Consider the following 18,435-nt stretch of genomic DNA (forward strand, 5'->3'; position numbering starts at 1 on the left):
CTCAGCTAACCGGGTTTGGATGGAAAAAGTGACGAGAGGAGGTTTTACTAATATTTGTTCTGTAGGGGAGGTAACTCAAATTATGATCTTCGTCAGGGGTGGTAGACAAAGAAAGAATGGGACATGAACCGAACCGGTTCTAATAACTCGGCGGCACCCGTTTGTATAAAGCTTTCCATTTCTTTTAAACCTCTTTCGTTTAGGGTTTAGTACAAAACAGCACAACCCTAAAACCTGTGCTCTTCGTCTTCTTCAGCTGAACTTCACCTCTACCATCTCTGTGTCTCCTCCATCTTTGGGTTTCATGGCGCCCAATTCATTCAGTAAGAAAAAAGGTGGAAAGCCACCGACGCCAACATCACTCAGTAAGAAAAAAGGCGGAAAACCACAGGCTCGACCACTACCACCAAAGAAGAAGCAAAAGAAGGAATTTGTTCCTGAACCCGAAGAACTATCAGATTCCGACGACTCTGATGGTTCAATAGAGGAGGAGGAAGAAGAAGAAGAAGAAGAAGAAGAAGTAGAAGAACAAGAACAAGAGGAAATTGATGGTGAATCTTTCTCAGATATGTCTTCAGATGTAGATGATGATGAGGATGATGATGACCCCCTTCCCAAAGATGTTCTACGAGACGATGAGGATGAAGGTACAGTTTTAACTGGCTTTTTAGTGCTCATGTAATTTTATAGTGATTGTATAATGATTTAAAGTTTGGTTTTTTGATTTTCACAGAAAAAGCTTCAGAATTGGATTTGGGTTCAGATGAAGATTCTGATTCAGATTCTGATAATGAGGATCCCGAAAAGATATCAGGAAAATTTGAAACTGAAAGGAAGAGACAGCAAGATGATTCTCAAAAGGAAATTGTGACCAATATACAAATGGGGTTGGATACTGATGAATTCCGATTGCCAACTAAAGAGGTTTGATTGCCGTTTTCATTTAATTACAGAGTTTCTCTTATTAAAATGCACTTTACTGATTGAGCTTAAAATTAATGTATTTGGACAAATTCAGGAACTTGAAGAGGAGAAGCTTCGGCCTGATCTTACCAGTCTTCAACGAAGAATAAAAGAGAGTAAGCATTGAGCCATTCTTGTTTTGTTTCTACCCATTCTTTTTTTAAAACTCTTAAGCTAATAAAGTTTTTGCTTTTGTTTGGTGGTTTTAGTTGTCCGAGTTCTTTCCAATTTTAAGGGTTTGAGGCAGGAGGGACTGTCGAGGAAGGATTATGTTGAGCAACTTCAGTTGGATTTGAGTTCTTACTATGGTTACAATGAGTTCCTGATTGGTGTTCTTGTTGAGGTAATGAAAAATTTATGGATAACTAAGTATTTGTGTTTGTATCTGCCTCTCATTTTCTTTTCACTGCTTCCTGCTTTTCAGCTTTTGATAGTTGGCACCATTTTCTTTGTTAATATGTGGTATGTTTATCTGTCTGCAGATGTTCCCAGTAGTTGAACTTCTAGAGCTTATTGAAGCATATGAAAAGCCTCGACCCATTTGCCTAAGGACAAATACCCTGAAGGTGCAAACATATTCACTAACTCATGGATATTTCTCAGCATATTATAATAGGAAAATATGCTCTCTGAACTTTCCCCTTTAGGTTTTATGGGCTTTTCGCTCTTGCTTACTGCGTTTGAATATTGACTTCATGTTTGTTTATAGGCTCGTAGACGGGATTTAGCGGATGTTTTGTTAAACAGAGGAGTAAACCTGGATCCATTAAGCAAGTGGTCGAAGGTAATAAAGGGAATCTGCACTGATTTTTCATTTAGCTTCCATCAATAAATTCGGGTCACCTTATATTATCATTAACAGGTTGGACTGGTCGTATATGACTCTCAAGTTCCCATCGGTGCTACTCCAGAGTACATGGCTGGTTACTACATGGTAATTCTTTTCTCATTGCAACTAGACAATGACAGTGTTGCAACATGCAACATTCTTCGTGTGTGGCTTTTGGATGCTTATAATTTTTACATTTTGTTCATATGCAGCTGCAAAGTGCGAGCTCCTTTTTACCTTGTATGGCCCTTGCTCCTCAAGAAAATGAAAGGGTGGTAGATATGGCGTAAGTAAAACAACATTGTTCGTCGGTACTTTTTCTTAGTGTATTGCGATTTTTATTTTCGTACTGATTCACCATTGACTAACACTAAACAAGAATGTAGTACAGTTTATGATAATGTGTTTATTTATTCAGATTTCCAATGTTTATTTAGTTCTTTAGGAAAAAGCAGTCTTCCTGGACTGTTCATGTCTCCTAGAACTTCTCATATCATGTACATCGCATGCTGTTCAACCACCAGTTTGCTCTTTAAATTTGATGCCATATATTTGTCTTTTCTTCTCTTTCAGTGCCGCACCTGGTGGTAAAACAACCTATGTTGCAGCTCTTATGAAGAATAGTGGTATGCGCTTGTCACTCACTATTCCTGTAAAGTGCCTGTCAATCCGAATATTTTAGCTTGCCACAGTTTTAATAAATGGCTTACTTTCACTACGAATGAGCTATCACCAAATTGATTTTTTTATTCACATTTAATTTTAAGATTTCATTTCCTTACCTATTTAGGAATGTCCAATCAAACATGCTAATATGCTAAATCTAATCTTTGATGAAGGATTGGTAACAAAACTGAACATACCCATGGCCATGGATTGAGGTTTTTCTGGTGTCTTACCATTTGTCAAAAATTCACATCTTGACTAGTTGAAAACTAGTTTCCGATTTTTGTCCACATACTGTGTTACTTACTAATGAGATGCTGTTATCAGGATAGTGGGACAAAACCATAAGTTAGAGCAGGTGACTGCACAACGTGGAACCTTTTTTAATCTAGATACATTTATGACTTGTGAATCCTGTATGCATCAGAATTTACATGTCTGTCCTTAGTTTTGTTTATCCCCCCTTCAGATTCATGATTTTCCCTGTATATATTTGCAATGCCCAGTTTCTTACTCTCTTTTCTGGCTGTTTCATCAGGAATTATTTATGCAAATGAGATAAAGGAGTCTAGACTCAAGTCACTTACTGCAAATTTGCAACGGATGGGAGTGACTAACACCATTGTCTCTAACTACGACGGGAAGGAGGTGTGTTTGATTTTTCTTATCATTATTTAGCAAAAGTAGATTATTGAGTCACACACGCCTACTAGATATGGAATATTTTGAACCTAGGTATAGACATTTGATATGGCTTTCATGGATGCACATTTCACATACTATTTTAGGTTAATATGTTGTAGAATCCCACTTCACGTGTTCTGCTGATGAAATATCAAAACAATCTCGTTCTTCATTGGGAGTAGTATATTACTTCGTTTGTAGGTTCTTATCCTGTAAAGAATATTGTTCCTCGCATGTAAGTTTCGTATGTTGGAACATAATATGATACATGTCCACAAGGGTGAGGAGTTAAGTTTGATAGTTGCAGTTACTGAATGTTGAATTACTAAACATATGTTTTGGTGAAAGTGTTTTTAAAGATCTGCGTAAAATTTAAATCATTGACCTTGGAACCTTGTATAACTCGATTATGTTTTGGAGCGAGATGAATTTCATCTTTTTGAAATTTAATGAGATGTAATTGTTAATTTCAGCTCCCTAAGGTATTGGGGATGAACACTGTTGATCGAGTGTTATTGGATGCACCTTGCAGCGGGACTGGAGTAAGTGACCTTGGCTTTTTCATTAGCACCTGTCTCTCATTTACTGTTCCTCTTATATGTATATCACTTTGTAGGAGCTTATCGAGTCTGGTCATGATGCAGGTTATATCTAAAGATGAATCAGTTAAAGCATCAAAAAGTTTGGAAGATATACAAAATTGTGTGTTCTTGCAGAAGGTACATTCTTTCTTTCTATTACCGCGACAAGTTGCTGTGATACCCAGAATTATGGATGTCCAGTTGACCGCTTCTGAAAGTTGTGAATGCTCTCCATTTTGGAGTCATATAAGCTCAAACATGGATATCAAATTCCTGATCTTTCAGTAATGTGTATGTGCTGAAATGTACGTAGGAATGGGCAAATTAAGAGGGAAATTTAGCGCCAATCAAGATGGCATGAGAGTAGAAGGGTTTATTAGGTGGCCAGTGTTCAAGTTGTACCCACGAAAACTTTCAGTAATGTGCATGTGCTCAAAAACTAAGTTTTCGATGGCTCAACTTGAACACTAGCCACCTAATTAACCCTTCTACTCTCATGCCATCTTGATTGGCGTTCCTGCATACATTTCATTCATCTGAGTTATCTTGATCATCCTCTATAGTGGCTTCTACTTGGTTTTCTTGTCTCCATCGTTATTGCTTATGATGTATGAACCTGTTGTTAATTCATGTTTCTGTTGCAGCAACTAATCCTTGCAGCCATTGATATGGTGGATGCTAATTCCAAATCTGGCGGATACATAGTTTACTCAACTTGCTCTATAATGATTCCAGAGGTTTGTGTGATTCTCAAGTTAAAGTCATAACCAATGTGTTAATTATTTTTTACATAATAGTCTAAACTTTCTGCTTGCAGAATGAAGCGATAATAGATTATGCCCTCAAGAAGAGGGATGTACAACTCGTGCCATGTGGGCTAGATTTTGGACGCCCTGGGTAAGCTTCAATATTTCACTATTCGCGTGAAACATCGATGAATGTAATTTTCCCACCTAACCTTCTTGGTTACTTCCAGGTTTACTCGCTTTAGAGAGCACCGGTTCCACCCCTCATTGGACAAGACCAGGCGTTTTTACCCTCATGTTCATAACATGGATGGTTTTTTTGTTGCCAAGGTATTGTTGCAACTTGTCTCGTCATGTACATAGACTGCTTCATGCATATTATTTGAAGTTGTTGGAAAAAAGCTTAATAGCTTGGTTACATCTTTGCAGTTGAAAAAGATGAGCAATATGAAGCAACCTCCCAAAACATCAGAGCCATCAGAGACAGAGGAACAGGCACCTGAACCTGTTGTTGATGGCAGTATTGATGAGAAACTCCAGCCGGAAGTAAAATCCCAACAACCTAAGGATTTTAGTGGTCCTAAGAAGAGCAAAGACACCATTCAATTTAATAATGGGAGCAATAACCCATCAAAGCCTAAGGAGCGCAGGCCGAAAAGGAAATTTCCATCTAGAGAAGAGATAGCCCAAGCCAGGTAAACATTATACACTGATGACATGATATCGTGTTTTGTGTATCTGGTTTTCTTATACAATCTGTTTCATGTTTGGCTTCTTTGCAACTGTTGAGTTTTAATTTTCCGTTAGCCGAAGTATCATGTGTGTATCACATCAGATCTGCATGTGGGTTTAACTTTGTTTGTTTCTGCAAGGACTGTGGTTAACTCTTTTCACATATTTTTATATTTCTCTCTTGCAGAGAAGAGAAAAGGAAAGCTCTGAGGGAAGAAAAACCCAAAACCAAGAAAATTAAGGGTGGTAAAAAAGAGAAACGAGATACTTGAATGGAACCTGAAACCTGTTCACGGGAATTTTGATGTCAGTTTACAAATTTTGATTTTTTATCATGCTTAAGAAATATTTTCAACTTTATTCCATCCATACTATATGCAACTCAAAATGTAAGGATCCAAATTAATTAATGTTATGTAGAAGAGCAGAGCTGCGGTTTGGTGTTGTATCTCTTGTGTACTATGTTGTGAATTGATGATTCCAATTACAAAAACCCCTTAAAAAGGAGGTGCAGAGAACACCTGCGTATACGAACATTAGATCTGGCAAACTTGGCAAGACCATTAGTGCTCCATTGTTATCTAGCCAACTTGGCAAGACTATCAGCTGCTCCATTATTGATTTCAGTAAACTTTGGCATTCCTCCAACAACAGCGGCCTATCTAGCCAAGGCACCATACATAGACCATTCAAACCGTCTACTATACTACTTTCCAGCCACCATATGGGCATATAGAACATTCAGTCATTTTGGAAGACTGTCGATAGTTGTCCTTATAGAGAGTAATGTCTTTTCAAAGATAGTTGTCCTTGTAGAGAGAAGTGTCTTTTCAAACAATGTTTCAATGTTGATTGAAACATTGTGATGGTTCAAAACAATGTGATGATTCAAAACAATGTTTCAATCAACATTAAAGCATTGTGATGGTTCAATGCTTGCTCTTCAAATAATTGACACATACTTATTCATGCATTATAAATACCCTACAATACTTGCTCATAACTTTTTTTTTTTTTTTTTTTTTTTTTTTTTTTTGTAGTAGTCTCCCGCTCATTTTGCAGTAGGCTCCGCTCTTTTAACAGTAACTCTCCGCATAATTTGCTTTTCGTTCGCAGTAGGCTCACGCTTCTCTCAGCGATATTCTAAAATCAAGAAAGAACAAAAATGGATTCCGAAAATAAGATTGCAGAAACCATGCGCTCCATTGAAAATATGTGGCGACTCTTCTATGAAGACCAAATATCAAGAAATTCTCCAACAGTAAGTAAAGAATCCCTAAATATTTCTTAATCCTACTCTTCGATTCTAGGGTTTTTTGTTCTAAAATTTCTTGAACCTTATTATTCTGATTGCAAGCAGTTTGATTTTATTCCTCTGAAACCCTTTTTTTTTCTTTGCAGTTAGATGAGGATACACTTGGGTTTAAAAGGGTGATAAACAATATCGCGGAGCATGCTGTTCAATCCCAACTAAAGGTATACATTCAACATTTCATCCAACTCATGATTAAATATCTTAACTTCGTATCTAATTGGTTTAAAGGGTTTGGAATTTCACTGATTTTTTTCTTTTCTTCCGGTGATCAAACAGACGATTGAGGAGAAATATTTTAAATCTCTTCTTAAAAAGTGTCCGAATTGTGGAAAAATGAAGAAAGCTGGAAGGAAGATGGTTATTGCAGTAGATGCAGCACGAAGGTTTGCATATTTTGGAAAGCATCCTCAACAACCTTCGTCCGTTCAGTTGGTTTCTGGCTCTGTCAAGGATGACCATTCCGGCAATCAACAGAAGAGTGTAGCCACTGTTCCAAGATTTCAATCTGGTCAGGAAACAGTGTATGCACTTGAGAGACATTCAAAGTGAGAAGATATTCCATATGCACATGAGCAAAAATTGAGTCCAAGAATTACGAAGAAAAATGAGACTCAACATAGATTATCTTCCTCAAAGAAGAAAAAAGTTGCACCTCGACAGAGATACAGTGATTCTTATAACGATGTCATACTGGCTCCAACATTGATGCGATTCGATCCAGATATAGTAGAATCATATTCAGATTCCTCGAGTTGCTCTGGAAGTAGAAGCCGGTCAAGGTCCATTTCACCTGCGAGGTCTGCAACTTCCTCAACTGGTTCGAATTCTCCTAGTAGATATCAAAGAACATCGTCGTGGGAGTCAACATATTCGACATATTCTGCTTCGCCATCTGGTTCCGCTGCTCCAAATACAAGCTACAACGAGTATTCTAGTGGCAATGAGAGGGAACCACATCCACGAGGCAGAACGCTGGATCCTCGTCGCCGTTCGCCACATTATTCATGTAGTTCCAGCAGGTCTCCTTCATGTAGTAGATCACCAGATGAGGTCTACTCACACAGGAGGAGTCGTGGTTCCAATGTTCATCCATCAAATCATTCCACTGACAAGGTGGGATGGTTTAGAAGAATAAAGAACAAGCTTGGGTTCCATCATCAGCATGACCACCACCACCATCCCGGCCGTCATAATTCTGGGGTTTCATCATCCAAGGAGGATGAAACTGTCCACGCTCAGCATCGCTCCATTCCGAATCCTGTAAGTAATGGTAAACTTCATTGCAAAAGGAATGACCAAGCGGTGAGAAAGACCAACAGAAGAACACAGGTGAAGAACGAGCCCAAACAACATGGACATGTCAGAAAGTTCTTTGGAGGTGTAGTTGGTCACTTTCTGGGCTCGAATAAATCTAAACCGTCAGCAGCTGATAAAAGACGGTTAGAAAGAACAGTAACAGGCAAGGGAAATGTTGCTGTCAAGAAAGTGCATTGGTTGGAGAAAATTCAAAGACGAGGGTCGTCTAATCCTGGAAAATCACACGCCAAGCTTGGATCTAAGACTAAGTATCCCAAGTCCAAAGGGAATAAACATAACAGTAAGATGAAGAAACTTCTTCTGTAAGTACACAGGAAACAGTGCAACTGCACCTGTATTAAACCTGGCTTCTGTATCTGAATGTTCAATTTTAGTGTTTGTATAAAAGTTTTTTTTTTGTAAATACGTATAGCTGATTCTTAACTGATATTTTATTTTGTACTAATCAACTCATGGAAGAACCATGTAAGTGCTGGTTAGGATTCAGAAATGTATCTGCATCAGTTTCTAACATCATTGATCTTAAATGTCTATCTATCTATTGCTTGATGAGAAGTTCATCTTTATGCAGAAGCGCCATGACTTTGTTTCTTGTTTGTGACTTCTTACAGCTATAACTTTCAGCCTGAGTATTTTTTGTGTGTTTGTCTCTTACCTGGATTTATGCTATATTGATTCTTCAGTACTTGATAAACTCACTTTACTCATTGTTCCCTGAATTCTTTTTTATTCATTTTTCTTATCTGCGTTTGGTCGCAACTTATATACTAGAAGTTGGTTTATTTACCAGGAAAAGGATGGCTTTACGTGCCCATTCATCTCTTATCTGTAGAGATATATACCACTTGCAGCAGTTTCTCGTTCCAGTAAAGAATTGGACGCCGTCTTTTGGTTTACATGATCATCTTAGTGAGAAAAGCTCCGTCTGCTCCCAAGCAGGTATGCTAGTTATATTCTTGTTAGTATGAATGTCAAAAAATAATTTGAGAGGCTTAGCAGGATGATTTAAAGGCTAAAACAATATTCGGCTTGCTTGCACTGCCATATAGTTGGCCTACTTGCCTAGGATAAGCATTAAGCCAGCATAGTAGTATAAAAATTTGATATTGCAGCCAAAAAAGCTCTTAATAATTCAACAGATTTCAGTCTAGTGTATCTATATATAGCAGAAAATGCATCAACATCCATAAACCAACTAGACAATATAAAGAAACAAAATCAACAAAACAAATGATGTTTAAAAAATCACAACTTGTATATACAGCTAGATATCTTGTATTAAACATATGCCTTTTGGGACCGTCTGACTAAGCTAATATTCTTGCATTTTTTCTGGAAATGAAATGGGTAATGATGATATGTGCCCCCTGGAGCCCTTCAGTCGCAGTCTAAGTGGGTGATAGAAAACAAAAAACAAACTAGAAAACAATTATAAATGGTCAAGGCGGCGAAACGGACATCTAGTAAAGAAAGATTTAAGACTTTCATACACAAGTGTGAAGAAGCTTCGATAACTTTTGGCAGTAAAGAAAGATTTAGGTCTTTCATATACAAGCACTAAGAAACTTCTTGCATATAGCTTCTGATGCACAATGGATTGAATAAAAGATAGGCAAGTAGTAAAGAAAGACTAGAAATCAACATTGTTTGATCCTCTGCACATTAAACCAATGAATATTGTTTATCATTAGGATTTGAGATTTCATCCTTTCTTTCTTTCTGCTTGTTATACTTCACTTGAAAAAATGGCTGATTTAGTAGGTGGAGCTGGACTAGGTGCAGTTGTATCGGAATTACTGAAAGCACTTCTACATGAGATAAAGCAATATAGGAGTTTCACAGACGATTTTCAGAGACTACAAATCACGCTAGAATCAATATTCTCTGACATTGAAGCTATTGAACGTCGAGAGCCAAGCACCGAATTAGAAAAACTTCACGATGAGTTAAAGGATGGGATGATGTTGGTTCAGAAGTGTTCAGAGGTTCAACAATCTTGGAATTGCAAGGTGAAGAAGAGGTACTCAAATGACCTTAGACGATTGGATAAGTGCATGGTTGAATTTTTCGGTATCAATGTACAGGCACACATGTGGTCTGATGTTATACATATCAAACAGACAGTTGATCGGTTGGAAAAAGGAGGCACATCTGGTGGTTCGGTAGATGCTCATGAAGTCCCAGCTGCTACAGATAATCCCGATACTAGTAGTACTAATACTGCTGTCAGTTTGGAGGTGCCGCGATCTTCTACGACTTGTCATGATGACAAATTGGAGATGAATCAGTTCTCTTTTAGAGATGATGTGAGTGGTGGTAAATTTTCCGCACCTAAAGGAATTGCAAAGACAACTTTATCTAAAAAGTTTGACCTCAAAGTTCTGAGGGAAGCTGACTTTGAAATACTTGGGAAAGGGATTTTTGAAAGCAACGACTCTACACCACACTGCTCATCAGGTAGTACTAAAGGCATCCATTAAAGAGCCAACGCTGGAAAAGGAAGATTTTAAACGTAGGAGGGAAATCTTCCAGGAATTCATTGACATAGTTTCTGGGATTAGGCATGCAAATGTGGCTCCGCTAAGAGCGTATTACTATTCCAAGGATGAGAAGATTTTTGTGTACGATTTCTACAGCCAGGGCAGTGTTTACTCAATGTTACATGGTACGTTGGCTTGGTCCTTTCGCATAATTTCCTCGTGTCCTAATCAATTAACCTATCATATTATCAAGTGCTTCATCCTTAGGTTAAAGCTTCTTTTTCCTTGATTACTTTTCTTTGATCGGCTAATTTAGTCTTGTAGACGAGTTTCAATCTCTAAAAGCCTTTATTTGTAGCTTGCAACATACAAGTTACAAGGTAAAAATAGTCCACTGATCGCTACACTCTATTGCAGAAGAAGGTAGGATTCCTCTAGACTGGGAGGCTAGAGTAAAGATAGCAATTGGTGTAGCAAAAGGAATTGCATATATACATGCACAAGAAAGCGGCAATCTGTTCCACGGAAACATCAAATCCTCAAATATTTTTCTCAATGGCGAAAACTATGGTTGCATTTCTGACCTCGGCCAATGTACATGGTTCACACCATTGTTTGATATCAATCACGAGGCACATGGACACATAGCCCCTGAAATGGATTACTTGCCAAATCTCGGCACCCAACCAGCAGATATCTATAGCTACGGATGTTTTCTTGCTGAACTTGTTTCTGGAGAAAGAACTCGTAAGTCCTACTTTGGTTAAATTACTTAGAAACAAATACATATATACACTGGAAAATCGTCTGGAGAGACAATTTAGAGAAAAGAAGGCACAGTGGAAAGAAATGTTATAGATAGCTACCATTTGTACTTCAAAATGTCCAGAGAAAAGGCCGAAAATACATGATGTACTGATAAGGGTGAATGGCATTGCGTCCATGGGTACTTCAAAGGGTCCGCAGGATAGGCCGAAAATACATGATGTACTGATGAGTGTGAAGGGCCTTCTACGTATGCATGCAAATTTTTGGAACTAGAGAGTTTTGAGGAACAGCAAAATCAGCTTAGCAAGTTTGTGTCGAAATCAAACATCGCACTGTATCTTTAATTATCTGGACTCAGATGGAGCATCCTTTTCTTGTGTTACCCATATTCTTCTTTTTTCAATTTTCCCATCATCTTTTGGTGTTGGTAGTGGTTTTCTGAAAAGTGTTTGTTGTTGCTATTTTTCTTCTGTTCATAAATGTATTTGTTGTCTTTTAAAAACGGCTGTCTTTTGAAAATGTCTTCTGGTGTTGAGAAATAATATCTGCTAGGTTTGTAGTTTGGAACGAGCAAGGCCAGTCTGCAGGTCCCTTAAACCTGTCCAGTTTCTTCCTTTTTTATGCAAATGAGTAAATGCTGGAACTTAAGAAAAAATTTGTCCAAGTTTTGGGTTGACCAGTAATTTGTCACTCCATTGTCATCCTTCTGCACTTCCTCCGCGATGTTACTTGATTTGTGTACTCCAGAAAGTCCAGATACTGACATGGTTAAAAAAGTTGGAAGCTTTGGAGGGCATCTTTGGACCGGCACACAAGATATTGTAGTCCAGATAATTACAGTATTTTCATTTGTCTTTAAAATTAGCAGGGGGATTGAATTCTGGACAGGGATAAACCTAAAAGAGAAATGAACATTTCCCATTTCTTTAACCCTTAGAAACCCAAATATTACTGCACACTTGCATAATTCTGTGCAGAAAATGTCCTGAACAACCATTGGTGTTAACAAATGAAGCAGGTGAGGGATGATGGTCTTGGACAATGGTTTCAACTTATAAGTAGGATACAAATCTGCTTTTGACTTTTGCTTTTCCGGAAGTAGAAGTCAAAAACAAAACTATTTAACTTCACAAAAAACTGACTTTTCTGTCGTTCTGAAATTTTATTGTCAAACTAACTTTTGATCTTTTAACTTCCGGAAATCGAAAAGCAATTTCGAAATGTGCATCCAAACGCGCTAGGGTCAAAAGATACCGTCATAAAACTTTGACATCAATTCCGACTTTAAAAATGCTAGACCTAATAATCACCTAACTCATTTTGCCTTGGGCAGTGCCAAATTTTTGTTACCCATAATTGGTGCTTGTAGTAGGTAGTTCCAAAAATGACCAGATTTCTTGTCTTAGTAAATTCCGATGATCAAACTTGTAACTTTTTGTATTATTTGTCTATATTATGTCCAACTGTGGTCCTTGTGGCTCTGGAGGAGATGCTTACAAGAGTCCGAATTGTGACTGATTTGAACCATAAAAACTGACTGAACTGACTGAACTAGTCGGATTTTGTAAGGCGACATTCTGTACAGGATTTCCACCTCGCAGATAACGAAATCAATTTTTGTTTCACCAATCCTACGGTCGAAAAATCACCCTAAATAATAGCCATAAAAATCTCATCAAAAATCTCCTCATTTATTTTAAAAACAGAAATCAAAATCAGAGTCTCTTTCATTTTTTTCTCTGTTCTGTTTCGTTACTTACAACAATATATGCTGCTCTGAGAAAAAACTCTGAGTAAAATCTCACAAAAACGCCATCAATGGCGTCTTCAATCCTACTCACATCATCCTGCAAAATGGGATTTCATTCCATCTCCAAACCCAGATCTTCTTACTCGATTAAATCATCGTCGCCGTCGATAATTAATCTCAAATCGATCTCTAGATCCAAATCCCAGAACCGGGTTTCCTTCAGTAGTTCGTCTAATAATCAGTTTATCAATGGTGGGGTTCTTCCGTTATTGAAGAAAAAGACTCAAAATTTGACGACTCGAACAAATCAATCACTGTCTGTTAAAGCTTCGGCAAGTGAAACTCCTGCCGTTGTTGTTCCCAAAGAACCATGGCAGGGAGCTTCTTTGAAGCCATTATTGGCTTCAATAGCTACAGGTATTATCATATGGTTTTTGCCTGTACCAACTGGTGTTACTAAGAATGCTTGGCAATTACTGTCTATATTTCTTGCTACTATTGTTGGTATTATCACTCAGCCTTTACCACTTGGTGCCGTTGCGTTGATGGGATTAGGTGCTTGTGTTCTTACTAAAACATTAACTTTTGCTGCTGCATTTTCTGCATTTGGTGATCCAATTCCATGGTTAATTGCACTTGCTTTCTTTTTTGCCCGTGGGTTTATTAAAACTGGACTTGGGAATCGAATTGCGTATCAGTTTGTGAAGCTTTTCGGTAGTTCTTCGTTGGGGTTAGGTTACAGTTTGGTTTTCAGTGAAGCACTTTTAGCACCTGCAATTCCTTCTGTTTCTGCTAGGGCTGGTGGGATCTTTCTTCCACTTGTGAAATCCCTTTGTGTTGCTTGTGGTAGTAATGTTGGAGATGGTACAGAACATAAGTTAGGATCTTGGTTAATGCTTACTTGTTTCCAGACATCTGTGATTTCGTCGGCGATGTTTCTAACTGCTATGGCTGCAAACCCGTTGAGTGCCACTTTGACTTACAATGCAATTCAACAGACAATTGGGTGGACTACTTGGGCTAAGGCTGCAATTGTGCCTGGTTTGGTTTCTTTGGTTGTTGTTCCTGCACTTTTATATGTCATTTATCCACCATCAGTGAAGAGCAGTCCAGATGCGCCAAAACTTGCACAGGAGAGGTTGGAGAAGATGGGTCCCATGTCCAAGAATGAGATCATCATGGCTATCACTCTAGTTCTTACGGTATACCTCCCAAAACTCCTCCTTTTTTTGTGTGCGTGTGTACTCATTTATGCTATTCCTTTCCACTTTACTTTTACTGCTCTTATCTATGTCTAGATTCTTGAGGCTGAAAGGATCTTGTTCTTCTTGTTTGATTATTAGGATGGGAGTAGAACAGGGTTGTCCAGTTAGAAAGTTATTAATTAGATCTCCAAAAAAGTAAAAAAACAAAAACAATATCATATCCAGAACTTCAATAAGATTAGGTTGTACGAGCATCCATAGTCATGGCCATATGTGCTATTTATGCATAAAAATCCAAGCGCAGTGGGAGTTGCTAAACTTGCCAAAAGCCAAATTGCTATGCCAGTTGTGGCATCAAAATTTAGCATTTGCCAAATTTGGCTGGGCATCGTCTTAAATTACGTTTGGTACTAGGTACAATTCAAACTTGAGCTTGATAATAGGCGAGGATTTAGATAGCGCCCTCACATGTAATATAGAAATGATTTAAAGAAAGAGGTTGCTTAGTTGAAAAGAGGAGACTTCAATTGAAAGATGAGGTTTAGATTAACTATATGAAAATGTTACAAGAGAATTTTAAGTGTAGCTCTTAGGCTTGCACTTTTACAACCTCTCACTGACTCTTACTGACTTCTTACTCACTTGAGTTTTTGATGATCCTACAACAACCAACTAGACCTCGATTTATACTAGCTACAACCGCCCAAGAAGAAGATTCTAGAGTTGAAATACTCTCGAGAACACGTGACTGAAATACTAGGATGTGTCTAGGGATACAGTACTTTAGACTGACCTATTGACATAGATTAGTCTAGATTTTGCTTAGTCTAGATAACTTGTCATTGACTAATCTATGTTTTTATGGATTTGTTTAGATCACAAATTATCCAATATTTTTAACAGTCTAGAGATAGCTCTAGAATTTTCTTCTTGGTCGGTTATAGGTCTAGTTTGATATATGTCAAATTGGCTGTTGTATGATCATCGAAAACTCATGCGAGTAAAAAGTCAGTAAGAGTGAGTGAGAGGTTGTAAGAGTGCAAGCCTAAAAACTACACTTAAAATTCTCTAGTAACCTTTTCATCTAATGAATCAATACCTCCTATTAGCAAGGCTCACTTTTAAATCCCACCTGGTTTATGGAGCGAGTTCTTAAATAACAGTGTACGCCTTTACATTATTAATTAAACTACATGGGACGGGATCTTAAAGTGAGCCTCATTGAGGCGGGATGTTTAAGTACGTCTCACCGTACAACTATTTTGACCACTGTGGGTTTAGCCCTATATGCTATTGCTGAAGTTAAATTTAGCTTAGCAATTTTACCATTTTAGCTTCCACCATTGTGGATGCTCTAAGTGGGTATTATTGATAACAGTTATCATGCTGTCAAGGCCTTTATTCTTATCATGTTATCGAGGAATGTAGTGGCCAAATAGTATGCAGTTCCCTACTATGTTATCGTGGACCAAACTTTGCTGTTTGGTCTACGAACAAGGTAAAGATCATGTATGTAACTATATCCAAATGTTTACAATAGCTCTTTTAAGGGATATCCTCTATTCCGTGCATACAAGTTTGTTGTTCCCTACTTTAGGATGGAAAGCCAAAATGGATACAACTTATTTATTTTTCTAATGGTAATTCTAAGGTTTTAGTATGCAGTTCTTAACCACCTTTCCTTGTTTATATCATGTTCAGGTGGGACTTTGGATTTTTGGAGGCATGCTAGGTGTGGATGCTGTCACTGCTGCTATTCTTGGATTATCTATCCTTCTCATAACCGGGGTAGTGACGTGGAAAGAGTGCCTAGCTGAAGGAGTTGCCTGGGACACCCTTACGTGGTTTGCAGCTCTTATTGCAATGGCCGGTTATCTTAACAAATATGGTCTGATCGCCTGGTTCAGTGAGACTGTTGTTAAGGTCTTTTCTCTTCTCTATAACTTCTGAGATGTTACTTTTATTGTTCAACTAATTAGTTAGAGATTACGTTCCCATGCTCATTACCAATCTAAACAAATGTCAGCTAACACGATCATCATCTCCTCCATTTTTGCAGTTTGTTGGGGGTCTAGGTCTATCCTGGCAGTTCTCCTTCGGAATTCTTGTTCTTCTCTACTTCTACTCTCACTACTTCTTTGCTAGTGGTGCTGCTCACATTGGTGCAATGTTTACAGCATTTCTGTCTGTCTCGAGCGCTCTAGGGACCCCACCACTCTTTGCGGCTATGGTTCTTGCCTTCCTCTCCAACCTCATGGGAGGTTTAACCCATTATGGAATTGGTTCCGCCCCTGTTTTCTATGGTGCTAACTATGTTCCTCTAGCTAAATGGTGGGGATATGGGTTCGTGATCTCTATTGTCAATATTATCATCTGGCTTGGTGTTGGAGGTGTTTGGTGGAAGTTTATTGGATTGTGTTAAACACATATCTATATGGAGTTTTTCTGTTTGAGCAGTGACGTAGTTACTGATTTTTTTGTCATATTAAGATCATGTGTAAAAATGTGTGATTTATTATTCTTTTTTGAGAATTATGGAAGCTTCCATCATGTCTGCCTAGTATGGATTTTGAAATTTCAAAGATATGGTTTCAATTTTGAAGTTTTTTAGCATATGAGTAATCATTGTGACATTGAGTTAATGACTGTCAAGTTGGTTAACTGCTAATGTTGGTAAGCTGATGCTTTGTGTGGAGGACTCTGATTTATTGTTCTACAAGAAGATGGGATACAAAAGGCTTTCAAAGAAAATCACACTTGTTATTAGATTTCCGAAAGTCTAAAATGGAAACAATACTAATCTCTGAAATCCAAAAGGAGTTGTAGAATTTGAGACTTGTATTTAGCTTTACTCACACTGGCATTACACTGAGAGAGCAAAGATAGTATAGCATCATTGAGACTTGTATTACTTGCCTTACTCTCTCTCAAACCGACTAAACACTCGTAACTCATACTCATCCTCATTACCCCATGGGGGTAAACATAGCCGAATTGTTAGAGCAAGCTACAACTAGTGTTGGAATTTTGCAACAATGAACAACATGTTAGATTGGTTAAAAATTAACTTTGATGCATCCATCATTCCTGATGCTAACTTTGCTGGTCTTTCTTTTGTGGTTCGTAATCATTTAGGAGAGTTCGTGGCAGCCATGGCCTGGACAAGAACGATACAGGATGTAGATCAGGCAGAAGCTTTAGCTCTGAAGATGGTGACACAATGGATTAAAACTAAAGGTTTAAGTAAAGTTCTAATAGAAGGTGGTAATAAATCTATTATGGAAGCTGTACACAAGAATCAGATTGAAAATATCAAATGGGAAGACCAAGTTCTATTGGGTGAATGCTTAAGTATCATTACGGGTTTATCTGAAGTTACTTGTAGGTTTGTCGATCATGTCTGTAACAGGGTAGCTGATTAATCAACAGTGGATGACTGAACCAAGCTCCAACAGTGATCATTCCTCATTTGCTCAAAGATATAGCTGCTAAGGAGCAATCTCAGACTGTTGTTGTCAGTTAATCTAGGAAAGTCGGTTAAACCAGAGTTTCGTTTGAGGTCTTTTAGTTGTTTGCTTGTTGTTTCTTTTCTAAGTCATGTTTCTGTATTTTTGTTCGATAAAATTTGCTTTTGTTTTTTCAAAAAAGACAAACAAAAAAACACGTTAAATGTATCAACCGTTCATGCGCTCCAGGAGGTCCCAGGTTCGGGTCCCTATGACGCAATATTGCAGAATTTGACATGGAAGGTAGAGTTAGTTTGCCCCTTACGACATAATCATCCCCCTATCTGCTTCGGCTCCCTTGGTTGGTTCCTCATGAGGCTCGCTGGTAGGCTAGCACGACAACCTGTTCAACTAATGTAGTACTACGTTGTTGGAGCTTAGCTTGTTAGGCTTCCAACTAGTTAATGTAATAATACTCTTTATCCAATATTAATGTTTATAAAAAAAATGTATCAGATAATAATAACTAAAATACTAAATCAAAACAACTCTATCATAAACAATTTGACGAAGGCAGAATTACAGGTTTAATAAGTTGTCCTTAACACATTAGTTTGCGGGTATACTCAAAAAGAGCAATGCTAAACCACCAACGTGGGGAGATGTGTCCAGGATAAGAAAAATAATTAAACGCTTAAGAAAATAATTCAGGAAGTAATTTTCAAAAGAAAAACTTACAAAAATAATTTCGAGTAGATAGACATGGATTTGGTTTATAACATACGCGCATATAACATGTGTTGGGCCATGTATCATCAACCATTCCACCCTTGTTTGTCTAACTATCCATAAGAGAATAGTTATATAGTGGTCATCCTTCTCTAGTATACCCAATTTAGGACTAAAGAGTTTCATTTGCCCAAAGAAAATGAGTGAGTATCCATAAAACCCTT

At 37.9% G+C, this 18,435-nt stretch overlaps 5 protein-coding genes across 5 annotated transcripts; all 5 read left to right on the forward strand.

Annotated features, from left to right (window-relative positions):
- The first annotated feature begins 242 nt into the window (after positions 1-242).
- Positions 243-5,649, forward strand: LOC113348908 (25S rRNA (cytosine-C(5))-methyltransferase nop2-like). Its single transcript, XM_026592812.1, has 17 exons — positions 243-647; positions 734-924; positions 1,019-1,079; positions 1,173-1,306; positions 1,446-1,529; positions 1,673-1,747; positions 1,826-1,897; positions 2,005-2,078; positions 2,366-2,418; positions 2,997-3,106; positions 3,616-3,684; positions 3,787-3,861; positions 4,368-4,460; positions 4,541-4,620; positions 4,700-4,799; positions 4,899-5,164; positions 5,389-5,649. Exons 1-17 carry the CDS (start codon positions 305-307, stop codon positions 5,471-5,473), a joined length of 1,965 nt encoding a protein of 654 aa, XP_026448597.1. The 5' UTR covers positions 243-304; the 3' UTR covers positions 5,474-5,649.
- A 685-nt stretch (positions 5,650-6,334) lies between these two features.
- Positions 6,335-7,793, forward strand: LOC113353840. The gene is made up of 3 exons (XM_026597316.1): positions 6,335-6,462; positions 6,603-6,677; positions 6,793-7,793. Exons 1-3 carry the CDS (start codon positions 6,367-6,369, stop codon positions 7,063-7,065), a joined length of 444 nt encoding a protein of 147 aa, XP_026453101.1. The 5' UTR covers positions 6,335-6,366; the 3' UTR covers positions 7,066-7,793.
- LOC113351816 (protein KOKOPELLI-like) lies at positions 7,222-8,139 on the forward strand. Its single transcript, XM_026595743.1, has one exon. The coding sequence runs from the start codon at positions 7,222-7,224 to the stop codon at positions 8,137-8,139; it is 918 nt and encodes a 305-aa protein (XP_026451528.1).
- A 491-nt stretch (positions 8,140-8,630) lies between these two features.
- LOC113351817 lies at positions 8,631-11,580 on the forward strand. Its single transcript, XM_026595744.1, has 3 exons — positions 8,631-8,772; positions 9,595-10,498; positions 10,731-11,580. The coding sequence occupies exons 1-2, from the start codon at positions 8,631-8,633 to the stop codon at positions 10,311-10,313; spliced, it is 861 nt and encodes a 286-aa protein (XP_026451529.1). The 3' UTR covers positions 10,314-10,498; positions 10,731-11,580.
- Positions 11,581-12,790: 1,210 nt separating this feature from the next.
- Positions 12,791-16,651, forward strand: LOC113348910 (dicarboxylate transporter 1, chloroplastic-like). The gene is made up of 3 exons (XM_026592813.1): positions 12,791-14,033; positions 15,738-15,959; positions 16,096-16,651. Exons 1-3 carry the CDS (start codon positions 12,900-12,902, stop codon positions 16,456-16,458), a joined length of 1,719 nt encoding a protein of 572 aa, XP_026448598.1. The 5' UTR covers positions 12,791-12,899; the 3' UTR covers positions 16,459-16,651.
- Positions 16,652-18,435: the final 1,784 nt, after the last annotated feature.

Source organism: Papaver somniferum, chromosome 2, assembly GCF_003573695.1.
Source record: "Papaver somniferum cultivar HN1 chromosome 2, ASM357369v1, whole genome shotgun sequence".
Lineage (NCBI taxonomy): Eukaryota > Viridiplantae > Streptophyta > Magnoliopsida > Ranunculales > Papaveraceae > Papaver > Papaver somniferum.

Bases quoted from the DNA above. Each gene is read 5' to 3' on its own strand.
- LOC113348910 (XM_026592813.1), top strand. From the start codon at position 12,900: ATGGCGTCTTCAATCCTACTCACATCATCCTGCAAAATGGGATTTCAT. The intron at 14,034-15,737 runs GTATACCTCCCA...TATCATGTTCAG, and splicing joins CTATCACTCTAGTTCTTACG to GTGGGACTTTGGATTTTTGG. The intron at 15,960-16,095 runs GTCTTTTCTCTT...CCATTTTTGCAG, and splicing joins TCAGTGAGACTGTTGTTAAG to TTTGTTGGGGGTCTAGGTCT.
- LOC113353840 (XM_026597316.1), top strand. From the start codon at position 6,367: ATGGATTCCGAAAATAAGATTGCAGAAACCATGCGCTCCATTGAAAAT. The intron at 6,463-6,602 runs GTAAGTAAAGAA...TTTTCTTTGCAG, and splicing joins TATCAAGAAATTCTCCAACA to TTAGATGAGGATACACTTGG. The intron at 6,678-6,792 runs GTATACATTCAA...GTGATCAAACAG, and splicing joins CTGTTCAATCCCAACTAAAG to ACGATTGAGGAGAAATATTT.
- LOC113351816 (XM_026595743.1), top strand. From the start codon at position 7,222: ATGCGATTCGATCCAGATATAGTAGAATCATATTCAGATTCCTCGAGT.
- LOC113351817 (XM_026595744.1), top strand. From the start codon at position 8,631: ATGGCTTTACGTGCCCATTCATCTCTTATCTGTAGAGATATATACCAC. The intron at 8,773-9,594 runs GTATGCTAGTTA...CTGATTTAGTAG, and splicing joins CTCCGTCTGCTCCCAAGCAG to GTGGAGCTGGACTAGGTGCA.
- LOC113348908 (XM_026592812.1), top strand. From the start codon at position 305: ATGGCGCCCAATTCATTCAGTAAGAAAAAAGGTGGAAAGCCACCGACG. The intron at 2,419-2,996 runs GTATGCGCTTGT...CTGTTTCATCAG, and splicing joins AGCTCTTATGAAGAATAGTG to GAATTATTTATGCAAATGAG. The intron at 3,107-3,615 runs GTGTGTTTGATT...TGTTAATTTCAG, and splicing joins CTAACTACGACGGGAAGGAG to CTCCCTAAGGTATTGGGGAT.